The sequence below is a fragment of the Oryx dammah genome, unplaced genomic scaffold (assembly GCF_014754425.2).
Source record: "Oryx dammah isolate SB20612 unplaced genomic scaffold, SCBI_Odam_1.1 HiC_scaffold_26, whole genome shotgun sequence".
Lineage (NCBI taxonomy): Eukaryota > Metazoa > Chordata > Mammalia > Artiodactyla > Bovidae > Oryx > Oryx dammah.
In genome coordinates this window covers 16,916,085-16,932,980 of record NW_024070210.1, presented here as the reverse complement: position 1 = coordinate 16,932,980, position 16,896 = coordinate 16,916,085, and the positions used below count along the sequence as shown (strand labels likewise).

Sequence of the window (16,896 nt, the reverse complement as noted above, 5' to 3'; positions counted from 1 at the left end):
CTGAACTGAACTGATGATGAATGAAATTGACTTCTATTCTATTTGATTATCATTCAGTTGGATTTCCTCTTTTGTGAAATGCTGGTTCAAGTCTTTTCCCTATTTTTCTGTTGGGTTATGTTTTTTTTATACTGGTTTGTAGAAGTTCTTTATATAGACTAGATATCAGTTCTTTGTATATCCTATGTCTAAATTGTCTTGACTATTTCTCACTCAGCAGCACTTTTTGCATTCTTATCCTTTAGGATACTAGAAGAGTAGTAGCCTTCACTATTCCATCTAGATGGTCCAGTGGAACCTTTTTATTTTATTTTTTTAATTAAAGATAACTTTGTAAATAACTTACAGAAGTACGAATAAAGGGATAAGGAAAACAACTTACTAGAAATTTTAATAAAACTTGAAAAGAATAAAAATCCTTGTATCAAGTAAATTTTGGCACAGACACATTATAGAAGATGAAATAATTCTGTCATGTATTCTTTGAGCAAAGCCAAATGGTCTAGGTTCTTGCCAAAGATACACGAGGAAGTCTTTCTGTTTAATAGCTGGATGACAATGCCATATTTCCTTTCTGTCCTTAGAAATATATTGTTCACATCCTCTCTTGAGTTTGAGAATATTTATCTAGAATATTGACATCCAGGAGATTCGCTTGTATGATTAATTTCACATTTTTATTAGAACCTAGAGTATAGCTGTCTCTGCATTTATCTTTAATACATCTAATAATTTTGACACAACTTTCTCTGACACTTTGTCAGGATATGAAAATGTCTCAATTCTCAGTTGTGCTCAATGAAGCCTAAAAGCAAACTGCAATATTTTGGGCGATCCAGGTAGGGTGATAGCTTATTTCGCAATTCGGTCATTCTTCTGCTGTCTTCATATTTTAACCTTTAGCATAGTTGGGGGGAATTGATAAGTAATAATGAATAATAATGAATTCTAGGATAAGAAAATCACAAAATATTTCATTACATAGAAAAAAAGTCACTGAAGACCCCATAATATATCTTAGATTTGTGAAAGAATTCAATGAACCTATATGGTAATTGCAAGATAATTCTGTTTTTCAAAAGGTAAATTTTCTGTTTGTTCTTAGGAAGGCCTGTAAGAGATAAACTCATGAACTTTATCAATCCTTAAATCAGAACTGGTTAAAAAAAATTTAAAAACTAAAATTGGATCCAGTGAGCCGAAATGAACCCTAAGAGTTAATGATATCTTTTGATTAATAGATACTCTTGGTTTTTTAATTTAATAGTCTAATTTACTGATCTTTTCTCTATGATTTGTGCTTTTTCATGTCCTGTTTAAGAAATCTTTGCTTACCAAGGTCATAAATATGTATTGTATTTTGTCTTTTGTCTTTCATTGTTTTACCTTTTATTTTAAAATCAACAATCCATATAGAATTGGTGGTTTTGTTTTTTTTTTGGTTAACGTATGGTATGAGGCAGGGTATAAAGTTCATTGTTTTCCATGTGGCTATCAAGTTGACCCCAGTACCATCTATTGAAAAAAAGCATCCTTTTCTTACTACTTTGCAGTGTCTCCTTCATCATAAGTGAATACATGTGTGGATTTGTCTGTAGACTCTCTTTCTTTGGTTTGTTTCTCCTTCCACCAGTGTCGTATAGTTTTAATTTCTATAGCTTCATAATGAATCCTGATATCTCTTAGTGTAAGTCCTCCAGTTCTGTGTTTCTAGATCAGGGGTGACCAAACTGTTTCTGTAAAGGGCCAGATGGTAAATGTTTTTAGGTTTTGTGGGCCATGTTTAGTCTCTTTCAAACATTTTTCTTTGTTCCTTTCTTTAGCCTATAAAGATATTTTTTAAATTACTGTTAACTGGGTTTGATCCATGGGCCGTAGCTTGCTGAGCCCTGATCGAGATTATCTTAACTATTCTTGGTCCTTTCTGTTTCCCCTATAATATAAGCAGCTTGTTAGTTAAAAAAAAAAAACAAAAACTGGTGGAATTTTGATGAACATCGTATAGATTCTATTGATGATATTGAGGAAGAACTGACATTTTTATAATATCAAGGTTTCTGATCAGTTTTAACCACTTTTGCTCAGTTTAGGATTGGAATTATGACCTCTTCCATTCTGTAGCTGTTAGCAAGGGGCTACTAATACTGTACTTTTTCTTAATTCTTCCATTTGTCATGGCTGTTTCTGTTTACAATGATTACTTCTCTTTGGAATTTTGATTTTAAGATCTTAGTTATACATATTATAAAATGGAATTTGACGTGAAAATCAAAAGGGCAGGCATTCAATTCCAGAATTTAGCATTTTGTGATTACCGTGATCTGCTGATGTGAGTGTGTTTATATAAATATTGTGATAATCAGACATTATTATCTTGTTTAAGGGTATTTATATTTCTATATCCTGCTTAAGTTTTTGTACCCAATTTGGATTCTATTTTTTGTATCGCATTTTGAAATTTTTGTTCCTAGTTCTAATGGTCTCATGCCTAGTTTCAGGATTTTCTTTAATGTTTACAGTAAATATTTAATGACATAGATACTTACAAATGAAGCTAAGAGGGAAAAAAACAGGATTAAATTTATCTTTTAGAAGTTTCTGAAATACCTAAGTATACAAGCAAAAATTTTCAAAATATTTAAACACTAGATATTTGTCTATTTTTCATTTCATCTAGCCAGTGTACATTGCATGTGTTTTGTGTGATTGTATTGAGCAAATGTATATACTATGTTTGTACTTTATTTCCAGTATGTTTTTATATGTTAAAAAGGTCATAGTATTTCATTGTGTTGATGTGAAGATGGCTTATTTTTGTACATATGTTTAATATGAGTAACTTTTAATATATTTTTTCTAAGGGCCAAAAAGTTTACTTTTATAAATCAAAAGGGTTTTGATAGTTTGACATTTTGTAACATCCTTGAACTTTGAAAAATTCTAAGTGCAGTATTGATAACTATTAGTGATTGCCATTTGTATGTAGTGTTGAAAGTATATTTCAGTTGGTTTAACATATTTCTGACCACCAAAATAAAAATAAAGTGATGATGCTTGGCTGCTGGTCAGCAATTTAATGTGAAAGCAAAACACCCTCCCCTTTCATGGACACTATTATATATGCAGGCGTGAGGTTTACAGAAGTGATTTCATTACCTTTTACAGCTTTTCTGCCTTGTTCATTTCTTTATTTTCACACCTTTTAGTGCTTCCTGCTTCCTTTATCCTTTCCCCTGGCCTTTGCACGTCGTGCTCTGCTCTCTGTTCGTAATCCCTTTTCTGTTATCTTTTGCTTTATCGATTCCTATTTTTCCTGCCCTGGGGATGGGACTTCTACAGTTAATGTGTTGAGAACCTTCAGTGAGTCAAACATTGGGAATACTTCAGTGAGCAAGACCAACATGCCCCACATTAATCAAATTCTGTTCTGATTGCTGATTTACTTGTCTCATTCTTCTTATGGACTCTGAACTCCTTGTGGTTAGGTATCAATTTATTTATAGCACTAACACAATACTTGACAATTAGTAGGTGTTCAATAAATGTTGCATATGCCAAATATCTCAATTATGGGTAAAATTCTCAAGGCATTCACAGTTTAGTTAGAAAGTAGTTTATTCATTCTGAAGTTGATTATAATACTACCTAACATTAAAGAATGTTCTTATTAATATTAAATTAATATTAAATATTAAATATTTAAGAATATTAAAGAATGTTCTTATACTGATATGTGTACTGTGCATAGTCTTCTCTTACCACTGACAGGACCTGATAATTCCTGAGTTGAATACAGAACAGATGATTTTACATATCTTTAATGGCCTAATGTGTTATTCTAGGCACTTTAATAAATTAATGAATGTAACTTCAAGAAAAGGAACCAAATCATCACAGAGCCTGAAATGGCATACTTTTTTCCTTCATAAATATGTGGTCTCTATCCTTAGCATTGAGACATACTGTTTTTTTGGCTGGGCCATGCAGCTTGTGGGATATTAGTTCCCCAACCAGGGATCAAAGTGGAAATGTGGCGTCCTAACCTGGACTTCCTGTGGTGTACCTTCGACAAGCAGTTGGTCAGCTCCTTTCCCCTTTGTCCAGCAATAGCTGTGTCAAGCCTTCATTATTTTCCATAGACATTCTGTGCTAATGCTGCCTTCTCTGTCTCAGCAAACATTATTTCTCTTTGTATCCTTAATTTTGCTCCCTGCCCCAGAGAATCAAGGCTTTCAGGCCCAATGAAACTTACTTCTCTGCCTTACCACTACTTAAGTTGCCATCCTCATAGTTCTTGTGGTCTCAGAAGAAGCCCTTTTCCTGGTTAAAGCTAACACTCTGTGTGTGTCAGTTAAATACATTGTTAATCAAAATGATACATACATATGATTTTTTTTTAAATCAAGAGAAATAACTGCCCACTGCTCCAAACCACCCTCAATGTGTTTCCTAAGGACAGCTTCTAATTCTTAAGCCGTTTCTTTTGGTAATTACCTCATAGTACTAAAGAATGTGCTCTTCCTTGTGTCATTTATACATTTTAGATACTGCTTATTTACTTCCTGTTCTGATAGGTAAAATTTAGTTTTTTTACTGTTCTGTAACCCCATCTGCCCAGTGATATTTATATCATTATTTTAAAATAAATCAATAAGTAATATTGTTCATAGAGGTAAGCAGTATACTGTGATTACATTTTCTTTAGTGTAATAACCTTTTTTTTAGAATTTCCAGTTGCTGTTCTTCTTGCAACATCTTTAACGTAATCCTCTTAACTCCAGTCCCCAAAGCAACATCTTTTTCCCTTGAGATCTCTCTCCCAAATTCATGCATCCTCTTGCTTTTACCTGGGTTGGTTGGCTGCTCTGAAGATCTGTCATATGGGTATTATTCCGTAGATTCCACATCTAAGAGAGGTCATATGGTATGCCTTTCTCTGATTTATCTAACTTAGTTAGCATAATTCCCCGGTGGTCCATCTATATTGTCAGAAATGGCAAGATTTCACTCTTGTAACATTCCGTCCAGTGTGTCTGCTGCATCTTCTTTGTCCGTTCACTCATCAGTGGACACATAAGTTGTTCCCATATCTCAGCTATTGTAAGTAATGCTGCAGTGAACATGGCGGGGGTCTGGGGGGCATATATCTTTTTGAGTTAGTTTTTTCGTTTTCTTCTCCAGTAAACACCCAGAGATGGAATTGCTGGGTCATATGATAATTCTATTTTTAGTTTTTCGAAGAGCCTCCATACTGTTTTCCGTAGTAGCTGCACCAATTTACATTCCCACCAACAGTGCACAAGGGTTCCCTTTTCTCTGTATCCTTACCAACGCTTGTTATTTCTAGTCTTTTTGACAATAGCCTTTCTAACAAGTGTGAAGTAGCATCTCATTGTGGTTTTGATTTGCATTTCCATTATTGGTGTAGGGCATCTTTTTATGTACCTCTTGGCCATCTGTATGTCTTGTTTGGAAAAATGTCTGTTTTTAGATCTTCTGCTCATTTTAAAATCAGGTTGTTTCATATTTTGCTATTGACTTGTATGAGTTCTTTCTATATTTTGGAATTAGCGCCTTATCAGATACATGAGCTTGCTCAGTCGTGTCTGACTCTTCTTGATTCCATGAACTGTAGTCTGTCAGGCTCCTCCATCCATGGAATTTCCCAGGCAAGAATACTGGAGTGGGTTGCCATTTCCTTCTCTAGGGGATCTTCCGGACCAGGGGATCAAACCCAAATCTCCCACTTTGCAAGCAGACTCTTTACCAGCTGAGCCACCAGGGAAACCCATCAGATACATGATTTGCAAATATTTTTTACCATTCAGTAGGCTGCCTTTCATTTTAGTGATAGCTTGCTTCACTGAGCAGAAGCTTTTTAGTTCGATGCAGTCCTACTTTTTGATGTAGGCCTGCTTTCGTTTCTTTGCTTTTGATGTTTAGAATCAAAAAATCATTGCCAAGACCTGTGTCAAGGAGCCTACTGCCTTTTTTCTCCTAGAAGTTCCGTGATCTCAGGTCTTACACTTGTCTTCCATCCATTTTGAGTTAATTTTTGTGAATGACATACAGTAGTAGTCCAGTTTCATTCTTTTGCATGTGTCTGTCTTTTCTCAGTAACGTTTATTTAAGAGACTATCCTACCTCCATTTTATGTTCTTGGCTCCTTTGTCATGAATTAGGTGACTGCATGCGCCTGGGTTTGTTTTGGGGCGCTCTCTTCTGTTCCATTGATATGTATGTTTTTGTACCAGTGCCATACTATATAATAGTTTCCAGTTCACTTCAGTCACTCAGTCGTGTCCGACTCTTTCTGACCCCATGGACTGAAGCACGCCAGGCCACCCTGGCATCACCAGCTCCTGGAGTTTGCTTAAACTCATGTCCATTGAAGTTGAACATAATTTAGGATCAGTGTTTAGGGTCAGCAGCATTCTCTTTTCTTCTGTTACCTAGTATAACTGTTGTGCTGTTCTGATTCATTTCCTTTTTAGATGGTTTCTCCTTACTAGTAGAAAATTTTTATTTAATCTTCATTATTTTAATAATTTATAGTGGTTTGTATTTGTTCAGTATTATTAACTGTACTGGATACTTAGTGAACTGGGCCCTTTCCATCTGGAAATTAGAGTCTAACTCTGGGAAATTTCTTTGTCCTATTTCTTCATTTATTTCTTTTTCTCTTGTTTTCTGTTTTCCTTTTTCTGGAACCCCTGATTTGTAGGATTTTGAACCTGCTATATTTCTTTCTGTTCTCTCTCATTTTGTTAAACTTTCTGAGATACTTTTGGCCCTTTTATTGCCTTTTTTATTTTGAGAATTAAATAATTTCTATAGTTCTTCTGGTTCTGATCCTTTTTTATATATAGCAAATTGTTCTTGATTTACTGATACTGTATCTTAAGAATTCTCTCTGAGAATACTAACTTGAGAGTTTTTTTAAGTTCTCTTCTGCTCTTTTGCATTATTGCTCTTTCTTCCAGATCCATATTCTCTTCCTTTCGTTTTGGAGGCATTCCTCAAATATATTGTGATCTTTAGTTGTCCATTTATACTTAAGAGAGGAAGACAGTGAAACTGATGGGGCGCTGTTTATGCATGTGGAGAGGGGCTCATCAGTTGTCAGACTTTGCTGTAGGAGGCCAGAGGATTGTCTGCTGATGCTAGGGGACCCTCAAATTCAGGCATTTAGAGACAGTTCAAGCCCAGGGAGTGGCTGATCGATGGTTTAGAATATGGATTTTAATTTACATCATTTTAGCCCCAGGTCTTACCTAGTCTTTTCCCCAGCATCCCTGGCATCTGAGAATCCTGGCCCTCCCTGGGTTTCTGTGGGCAAGCCAGACCCATTTTGATTGTATTCTCCTCTGCTCCTGGCAGTCTACACTACAGCTGCTTCTCGCTCCATGTGTTACCACTCATGTTTGTTCTTTGTCGTCCAGAGTTTAAAAACAGTCCTCATCTGCGGGCCGCCCCTTCTCTCTGTTTATAGTGAGTTTATGCATTTTTCAATTCCTTGTGTTGATTCTGTGTCAGCTTGACTGGGCTGAAGTACATTTCCCAGAGTTCTCTTGCTTTTGTGTTTCTGGTTAGGGTGGGTCACAGGGTGGGGGGGATTTTGTATCTAACATGAAATATTTATCCCTGGACAACCAAAAGCTTTCTAACCATTCTCCCAGAAAAGAAAGTCTCTGTTTTTTCTGTTTTGGGGGAAATCAACGTCGTTCTCCCTAGCTGGCTCACATCTCCTCTTTGATAGTTTGTGATGGAAATTCTGAGATATAAAGCTAGCTAGTACTAATACGTCTTATGTTAAATGATAAGGAAGAAGAATCAGTCAGAAATATCTGACTAATAAATATGTATATATTTAAACATTTCATAGCAAATGTTAAGGAAGAACTACTCTGTTACACCCATTATTTCTGCAACTGGTCATGTAATTTCAGTTGGTGTTGATAACTACCTTCTTTCTCTACTTAATCCATATTCTCTTTGCTCTCAGTGGGTACCTCAGCTTGTCCAGGTTCCTTGCCTGGTTCCTTGCCCAAACTTTCATTCTTGAAAGGTCTAAGGTATTCTCAGCCCTGCCTGGATTGAGTAATTGTAGTTTTGTCTTGACTTTAGTCATAGGACATGGAAGGTAGTAAGGAGTGTCCTGGAGGATCTCCTCCATTCCAGACATACCCTCACCCTCATTGTATAAAAAGTACCCAATTTTCCCTTGAAAGACAGTGTTACTCACCCCAGCCAGTACAGTAATAACTCCCTTCTTAGCCTGTCGATTCAGAACCTGGAGTGGCCAGATGGCAGTCTGAACTGAAGTTTTAATAGAGTCCTTGTTGTGTCTCCCAATAGACGCATTCCTCCATTCCTCCCTTTGAAACTGAGACTTCCAGATTAGCAAAGCCTAACGTCACAGGGATAGGAAGTAAATATTTTGCTGAAACTGAATTTATTACTCTCATTTATTTCCCTAACTAATGAAAGAAAAACCCTTCTATTTCTCTTCAGAGGCATGAAAGGCATCACTGTCACCTCAGTCAGAAACCTTGGAACCATCCTAGTTCTTCCTTTTCCAGTATTTTAAATCGCACCTGTTAGAAAATGTATCAGCTTTACCTTCGTTCGCATCTCTCACTTTTATCTCCTCCTTTTCATCCTCATATCAGTCACCGTCTTAGAACAGACTTCACCTTCACTTACTTAGACTGTAGAGACAGTGTACTGTCAACTTTTCCCACTTATCCATCTGCTACTTTTCTGCTAGAGCAATCTTTTAAAAATAACCTTTCAAAAACTTAGTGTTTCTGAGTGCTTAAGGTAATTTCTAACTCTTTGTGCAAGTTCAGTCACTTCAATCATGTCTGACTCTGCGACCCCATGGACACTACAGTCCACGGGAATTCTCCCTTGGCAAGAATACTGGAGTGGATTGCCGTGCCCTCCTCCAGGGGATCTTCCCGCACAGCTCTTGTGTCTCTTGCATTGGCAGGCAGGTTCTTTAGCACCCACGCCACCTGGGAAGCCCTCTAACTCCTTACCCAGCTGAATTGATTCATCTGTTATAACAGAGATCCAAAGTCACACGGCTTTAACAAGTTGGAGGTTTGTTCTCTTTTAGGACTTATGTGGTAACTCTACAGTGTCAAGAATCCAGATTCCTTCTCATTTGTTACTTTACCATCTCTTGTTATGTGGTCCATATCTACATGGTTCAGTATGCTCCACCACCATATCAGAGCCAGCACGAAAAAGAGAATATGAAGAGAAGAATGTGTTCTTCCCTTTAAGTTTACCACCCAGAAGGATGCGTAAATCATTTTCACTCTCAGCTCGTTGGCCAGACATGGCTCCAAGTTCTCCCTGCAAGAGAGTTTGGGAAAGAGAGTCTTTAGTCTGGCTATCCTTATATCGTGCTAAAAATGGAGAGATTCAATTACAGTAGGAAAATGGACATGCGTATTGGAGGAGTACCAGTAGTCTGTGGCGCCAAGGTATACAGGATCTTCTGGGAGTTGGCCCTTGCCTGTCCCTTTACCTTACCTCTCATTGTGCTGCTATTCCACTCCTTCTTTCCTGGCCGTCCTAGACTTTGTCTCCTCTTTTCTTCAGCCATGCCAAACTGCACTTCCAAACTGGTATGTGTTTCTCTCCTTTTCCTCATAACACTTCCTTAGCCTGAGATGTCCTTGCCACCCACTTGCATCATCTCCAGAATTCTCTGTTAACCTGGTCTCTGAGAATTTGTTTCTCAAGAGTTAACTAAAGCATCTTCTGTTATAGAAAGCCTTTGTTGGACAGCACCACCTTCACTCTCATAGAATTGACCATTCTCTCCTCTGTTGTCCTTATTATATGCAGATAGATGTTAGTCATTGCATCTTGGGGCAGTTATTTACACTTAGATTCTTTCTCTTCTGTTGTAAGCCCTTTGAGGGCAAAGAACACATTTTATTCTTGTATCTCTTGGATTTAGCATAGTACTTAACAGAGGATATATGCTAAATATTTATCCAGTGTACAAGTGGGTCCATAGCAGAATATCTTGGTCCAGATTTTTAAATGTTGGGGCATGCTCTTAAGACACAGCTGGCTGCTGTTTTTTAAACTTTTGTCAGTTAGTCAAGATGATAATATTAGCTCCAACAATATTTATACTCATCCTATGTTAACATTGCTAATTGTTTCATTTTTAGTTTTTAGTTATAATTTAACTCCAAAAGTACTCTTAGAATTAGGTATGGGACTTTTTTCCCCCTCTGTTTGAAATGAATGGACTTTTCTGTCTATTAAGGCACAATATTAATCATTGCTTTTTAACAATTCAGTATATCAGTGACTTGCTGCAGGAGATTTGTCCTAAGACCTTCTGAGCTCTGCCACCTTAATATAATGGTTCTAAGATATTGGTATCTCAGGATTTGTTTAATGACTAACAGTCATTTTTGTAAAAAAAAATTCTAAGGCAAGATTGCCTTAAATATTTTTACATGGAAAAAAATTTTTTTTCTGCTTTACTGTCTTGAGTAATATCTTTTGTTTTACTTGTAGATTTGATGGTCCTCGAAGATTTGAGGATTTAGGGTCAAGGTGTGAAGGACCGAGACCCAAAGGGCCTCGTTTTGAAGGAAATCGCCCCGATGGGCCAAGACCCAGATATGAAGGTCACCCAGCAGAGGGCACTAAAAGCAAATGGGGAATGATTCCCCGGGGGCCAGCATCTCAGTTCTATATTACCCCCAATACATCCCTCAGCCCTCGACAGAGTGGACCACAGTGGAAAGGCCCCAAACCAACTTTTGGACAGCAACATCAGCAGCAACCTAAGTCACAAGCAGAACCAGGAAACAAAGAACCATTAGCAGACACCAGTAGTAACCAGCAGAAGAATTTTAAAATGCAATCAGCTACATTTCCCATTGCTGCAGATGTAAAGGATGCCAAGGCGGCTCAGTCAAATGAGAATCTAAGCGACTCTCAGCAAGAGCCACCTAAAAGCGAAGTCTCGGAAGGGCCCATAGAGCCTTCTGATTGGGACCAGGATTCTCAAAGTATGGAGACTCAAATGGACAAAGCCCAAGCTGTTACTCAGCCTGTACCCCTTGCAAATAAAGCTATACCTTCTCAATCTACTTTTCCCTCAAAAACAGGGGGGATGGAGGGAGGAACAGCAGTAGCAACATCATCATCACTAACTGCAGATAATGATTTTAAACCTTTGGGTATTGGTCTGCCCCATTCAGAAAACAACCAGGATAAAGGGCTACCTCGGCCAGATAACAGAGACAGTAGGTTAGAAGGCAATCAAGGCAGCAGCTCATCTTACAGAGGTCCTGGGCAAAGCAGAATGGAAGACACACGGGATAAAGGACTAGTCAGTAGAGATCGAGGCCAGGCAATCAGCCATGGCCCAGGGTTGGTCAAGCAAGAAGATTTTCGTGATAAAATGATGGGTAGAAGAGAAGATAGTCGAGAGAAGATGAGCAGAGGAGAAGGCAGCCGGGACAGAGGGCTGGTGAGGCCAGGAAGCAGTCGGGAGAAAGTGCCAGGTGGTCTGCAAGGCAGCCAGGACAGAGGTAGAGCTGGCAGCCGAGAAAGGGGACCACCCCGGAGGGCTGGCAGTCAGGAGAGAGGACCCCCTCGAAGACCTGGGAGTAGAGAGAGAGTGCCACCCCGGAGAGCTGGGAGCAGGGAGAGGGGACTGCCTCGAGGGCCTGGTGGTCGGGAGAGGGGACTGGGGAGACCAGACTTTGGTCGTGACAGAGGTCCATTTAGACCAGAACCAGGAGACGGTGGGGAAAAAATGTATCCGTATCACCGAGATGAGCCTCCTAGGGCTCCTTGGAACCATGGAGAAGAGAGAGGGCACGAAGAGTTCCCATTAGATGGTAGAAATGCTCCAATGGAACGAGAAAGACTTGATGATTGGGATAGAGAGAGATACTGGCGAGAATGTGAACGTGACTATCAGGATGATACTCTAGATTCGTATAACAGAGAGGACAGGTTTTCAGCCCCGTCTCGATCTCATGATGGAGATAGACGAGGCCCGTGGTGGGATGATTGGGAGAGAGATCAGGATATGGACGAGGACTACAACAGGGACAGGGACATGGACAGGGATGTGGACCGCATCGGAAGACCCATGGACATGTTTGATAGAAATTTGGATAATGAGTGGGACAGAGATTATGGGAGACCACTGGATGAACAAGAGTCGCAGTTTCACGAACGAGATATTCCGTCTCTTCCACCTTTACCACCCCTCCCGCCTCTCCCACCTATGGATAGATACCGGGATGATAGATGGAGAGAAGAAAGAAACCGAGACCATGGGTATGACCGAGATTTCCGTGATAGGGGTGAGTTGAGGATCCGAGAGTATCCAGAAAGAGGAGATACCTGGCGGGAAAAGCGAGATTATATTCCTGACAGAATGGACTGGGAAAGAGAACGATTGTCAGACAGATGGTACCCATCTGATGTGGATAGACATTCCCCCATGGCGGAACATATGTCCTCACATCATTCTTCTGAAATGATGGGGTCGGATGCAAACTTAGACTCTGACCAAGGCCTTGGAGGGGTAATGGTTCTCAGTCAGAGGCAGCATGAAATCATTCTGAAAGCTGCACAAGAGCTGAAAATGCTTCGGTAAGTTGACTACTTAAGATCATTTCTTCTAGAACAAGCCACATGCATACTTCTCTTTTTAAAACGATGATGTGATATATTTAAATGGAATCATTTTACTTGAAGTTCTTACCACATAATTTTAATTTCTAGTCATTGAGTGCTGTTTTAGGGTAGGATGGCTATTTAGGAACTGTGTTAATTATAAACTTATGTCCTGAAAAATGAAAATTTGGTAGCCAGCCTTGACTTTTACAGATATGTTGCTGACATGTCATACCTGTGATTATGTCAAGTTCAGACTTCAACTTTCTAGTACTCTGGGTTTCACAGAGCTCATATGTAAAATCCTTTATTCCCCCCTCTTTGTTACTATATCTGATAGACTTCATATTCACTAATCTTTGGTATAACTTTGGAAAGTGGTGGAAGGATTTATATTTTTCTCTTTTGAAGCTAAGAATGGTTTACCTGGAAGCAGCCTCAAATTTGTCTAACCATTGATTCTTTCTTTTGGAAATGTTTTATCTTTTGTGATAACCAGAAGCAGCTATCTCTGCTTGAGGTTGTTACTTGTTTCTATATAATCAGATATTTTCTTTGTGAAATGGAGAATAGAATTTAGATTTCTTGATTTATAATCACCTATATATAGGTATCTACATAACACTTCCCATCAGTAGCGGTAATAATAAAGGTTAACGTTTATTGCACATTTGCTATATACCAGGGACTGTACTAAGTGCTTTGTATGTATTGATTCATGTAATCCTTATACCAACTATATCTTGAGAGAAGAATTTAGGAGTCACTGACAGATTACAATGAGAAATTACTTTTTGAATAATTTCTTAGGAATTAGCAAATTTTTGCAAAAATAAATTAATGGTTAGTTTTTTGTATATTCCAGTATATTGTTTCTTTCATGTTTCAATTCTGGTCTCTATTTGTGGATTATGACAATTAAAATTATAGCTGAAGCTTTATAACTGGGAAAGTATGATGAGGAAAAATACATATAAAATGAAAGATCAGATGCCTCAGGCAACACAACAAATTTCTGTGGTCTACAGAAATACGCTTTAAGGGATTTGACTTTTCCAGATTGCTCATGAAGATGTAGAAAGCATGTTATGGAACACTTAGCTACTACTATTTTCACTTTTAAATTATGGATACCTTTAACACCTACTGTGTGCTGGCACTGTGCTGATAATTTACTATGTTATCGTCTCATTCCTCCTATTTCAAATCCTTATCTCAAAGGACTGCAAAGATAAGTAATAGTATTCTCGCTTCACTAAGACTCAAGAGAGTACCACTTGGCTACTAGAATTGGTAAACCTAGAATTTGAAGTCTGTCCAACTCTAAAGTCTTTTTGTTTATGGAGAACACTAAGCTGATTGATGTTACTCAGCTATCAAGGTTTCTTTCCTTTTTGAAATTTCCATTTCATCCATTATTGCTTTGTGTAGAAATGCTGGATAAAAGTTACTTCATCATTCCTTTTAAAAAGCTCTTTCTAGGCCACATAATTAAACAAAATATCTGAAGTGATGGGTAATAATGGTCACAGTTGAATACAAGTCAGCCATATTGTGTCAGGAAAGTCATAATATGAGTTACATGAGGCAGAAAGTCATCTTTTTCTTACACTTGACCCTTTGTGTTCACTTGGGTCATTACACTTAGCAAAATGGTAGGAAGAAAATTGTAAAAGGCCTGAAGAGGTTGTGGTAGACGTTGTTATATGTTGATTGTGGATGTAAGACAAAGTGAAAGGAATTTGACGAGCCATTTAAAGAGAATCTTGAAGAGGTACATAATTACTCTTTAGGAACATGAAGTGTTGTTTTTAAAGGTATAGGCTAACCGTTGTTCTCATCATATACAAGAGGGGCCTTCAACTAAAATGCCCACAAGAACCAGACAGGTAACTAAAATGAGTGAAAGTGGGCCAGTATAACTCTACTGAGTGTGAGGAATGTAGCAAAGCGCTTCATCTAAGTCTGGCAGCCACCACTCCACTGAGCTGATTGCTGGCATGTGGGAGTGTAGGCCCAGTGTTTCCAAATTGCAAGTTTGAATTTATATTGAAAAGTATGTATTTTTTTGCTTTGTAAATAGTGTCAACTAGCACAGATTTTTAAAAATTGTTAATGAAAGCCGAATTGTAAAAAGCCTTTTTGTGTGGTCATGTATATCCAAATACATTTGGCCCATGTGCCACCATTTTTCAACCACTTATCTAAAGACTACGGAACGAAAAAAAAATCAGCAAGAGACTTTGGTCGGATGAATGAAAAACATGACAAATAGGTGAGATACTAAAACAGACTAAAGAGGCAGGTTCTAGAATCGATCTCTTCTAGATCTTCAGTAACTTATAACTACAACTTAGGTTGTAGATGTCTGATAAGTTAGCTTGTAAAGACAAAAGAGTATTACCCTGGAGATGTTTTATGAGTACTCTAGAGAGTTTGAAACAAGGTTTTTAGTTTCCTTTTTTATTTTTCGATATTAATTATAGTTACTTAGGAACAGAGAACACATGCCTTAAATACAATGGCAATTTTATTTGTTTACAGAGAACAGAAAGAACAGCTTCAAAAGATGAAAGACTATGGGTCTGAGCCTCAAATGCCTGACCATCTGCCACCCCAGGATTCAAGATTACAGAATACACCTTCAAGACCTGGATTGTATCCGGTACGGGAAAATAATATACTCAGAAAAATGAAATGGTTCTTACTTTGTCTGTTTGTATGTCGTTTGATTTGTTGTTGTTGTTGTTGTTTTACAATAAGTATAATTTTCCTCTGTAAAAAATGAAAATTTTGGAAAAGTGAAAAATACTAATGGTAATGGACCTTTGAGAATCTTAGGAGTATGGTCGGAAGCGTGACAGAAATGCTTTTCCCCTTACAGTTTATGTATACCAAGCACATCAGAACTGTGTATATGGCTCTGTGTTCATAAAATGGTAAAATTTTCTTGGTGATCCTTTTTGTTCAGGTAGTCCTGTTCTTCATCTGGACAATGCAAGGATTCCCTGTGAGCCCTGCTCATGTGAGCTTCCTAGTCTCCCTACCTGTTCAGACTCCTAGTCCTTAGCTAAGGAAAGGGATAGAACATCATGCCCCACTTCAGGCAGTGAAGTTATGCTAAAGAGTCACGTGATTAAGTTCTCTGCCAGAACCCTTGCTGCTGCTAAGTTGCTTCAGTCGTGTCCGACTCTGTGCGACCCCATAGATGGCAGCCCACCAGGCTCCCCCATCCCTTGGATTCTCCAGGCAAGAACACTGGAGTGGGTTGCCATTTCCCCTTATCGTCCTGTATTTTGATTGTCTGTTTTCTTGTTTGTCTTGCCTTCTATCTTATTTTGCCTATTCTTCATAAAGATAGGAACTATGTCTTTTATCTTTGTATTTCTTAGCAAACAGTAGAAGCTCTAGATTATAAATCCACATTTCTGCTTTATTTACTTGATAAATCATAAACATTTTAATGTTTTGCTACATGCTTTATATTTTTGATGCATAACAGTTTATTAAAACTATTCTGTTTCTGTTAGACCTTTGTTTCTAATCTTTTACTTTTATTAATGCAATGTTAATGAATGTCTTTTTATCAAATTCATAATAGTTTCAGTATTTTTTTATTGAAGTAGAGTTGGTTTACAATGTTGTGTTAATTTCTGCTGTATAGCAAAGTGATTCATATATATATGTATGTCTGTATGTGTATATATATGTATACACATACATGCATGCATTTTAAAATGTGTTGCGGTTTGTCTCAGGATATTGACTGTGCTGTGCAGTAGTGCCTTTTTGTTTGCCCATTCCATATATAAGCTCACATCCGCATTCTTTTTTTCTACAAACCACAATGCATTATGCTTCAAATTCTTATTTTAGGTATCTTCTTAAAAGTACTTTTAAATTCCTAAAGTGGATCCTTTTAATGACTAAAGAACAAGGACATTTTTAATGATTCCTGTAATGTAGCCAACAGCTCTCTAAAGCTATGTTGTAGCCTTGCAAGCATCAGCTACTTAGTATTTTTGGTAGATTGAATAGTTTAATAAAATGTTACAATATGTTTGGTAGTTTTGATAATTAGTGAACATGAATATTTTCCAGTATTTGTTAATTACATTTCTGGTTTAAAAAAAATCCTATTTTTTTAATCTATTTGACTCTTCAGGTTTTTCTTATGAATTTATGGTATAGATATTAATCCTTTCTAATGTAAAT

At 37.7% G+C, this 16,896-nt stretch overlaps 1 protein-coding gene across 2 annotated transcripts in view; it reads left to right on the top strand.

Annotated features, from left to right (window-relative positions):
- The window catches only part of YLPM1 (YLP motif containing 1), a 61,988-nt gene that overhangs the window by 20,373 nt on the left and 24,719 nt on the right, over window positions 1-16,896 (top strand). For both annotated transcript variants that reach the window (XR_005718629.1, XM_040226088.1), the window contains exons 5-6: window positions 10,555-12,657; window positions 15,226-15,346. Coding sequence is in view for 1 of the 2 variants with exons in the window: in XM_040226088.1 (XP_040082022.1) it covers window positions 10,555-12,657; window positions 15,226-15,346 (2,224 nt within the window). In the remaining variant the exon portion in view is untranslated. The remainder of the gene's footprint in view (window positions 1-10,554; window positions 12,658-15,225; window positions 15,347-16,896) is intronic.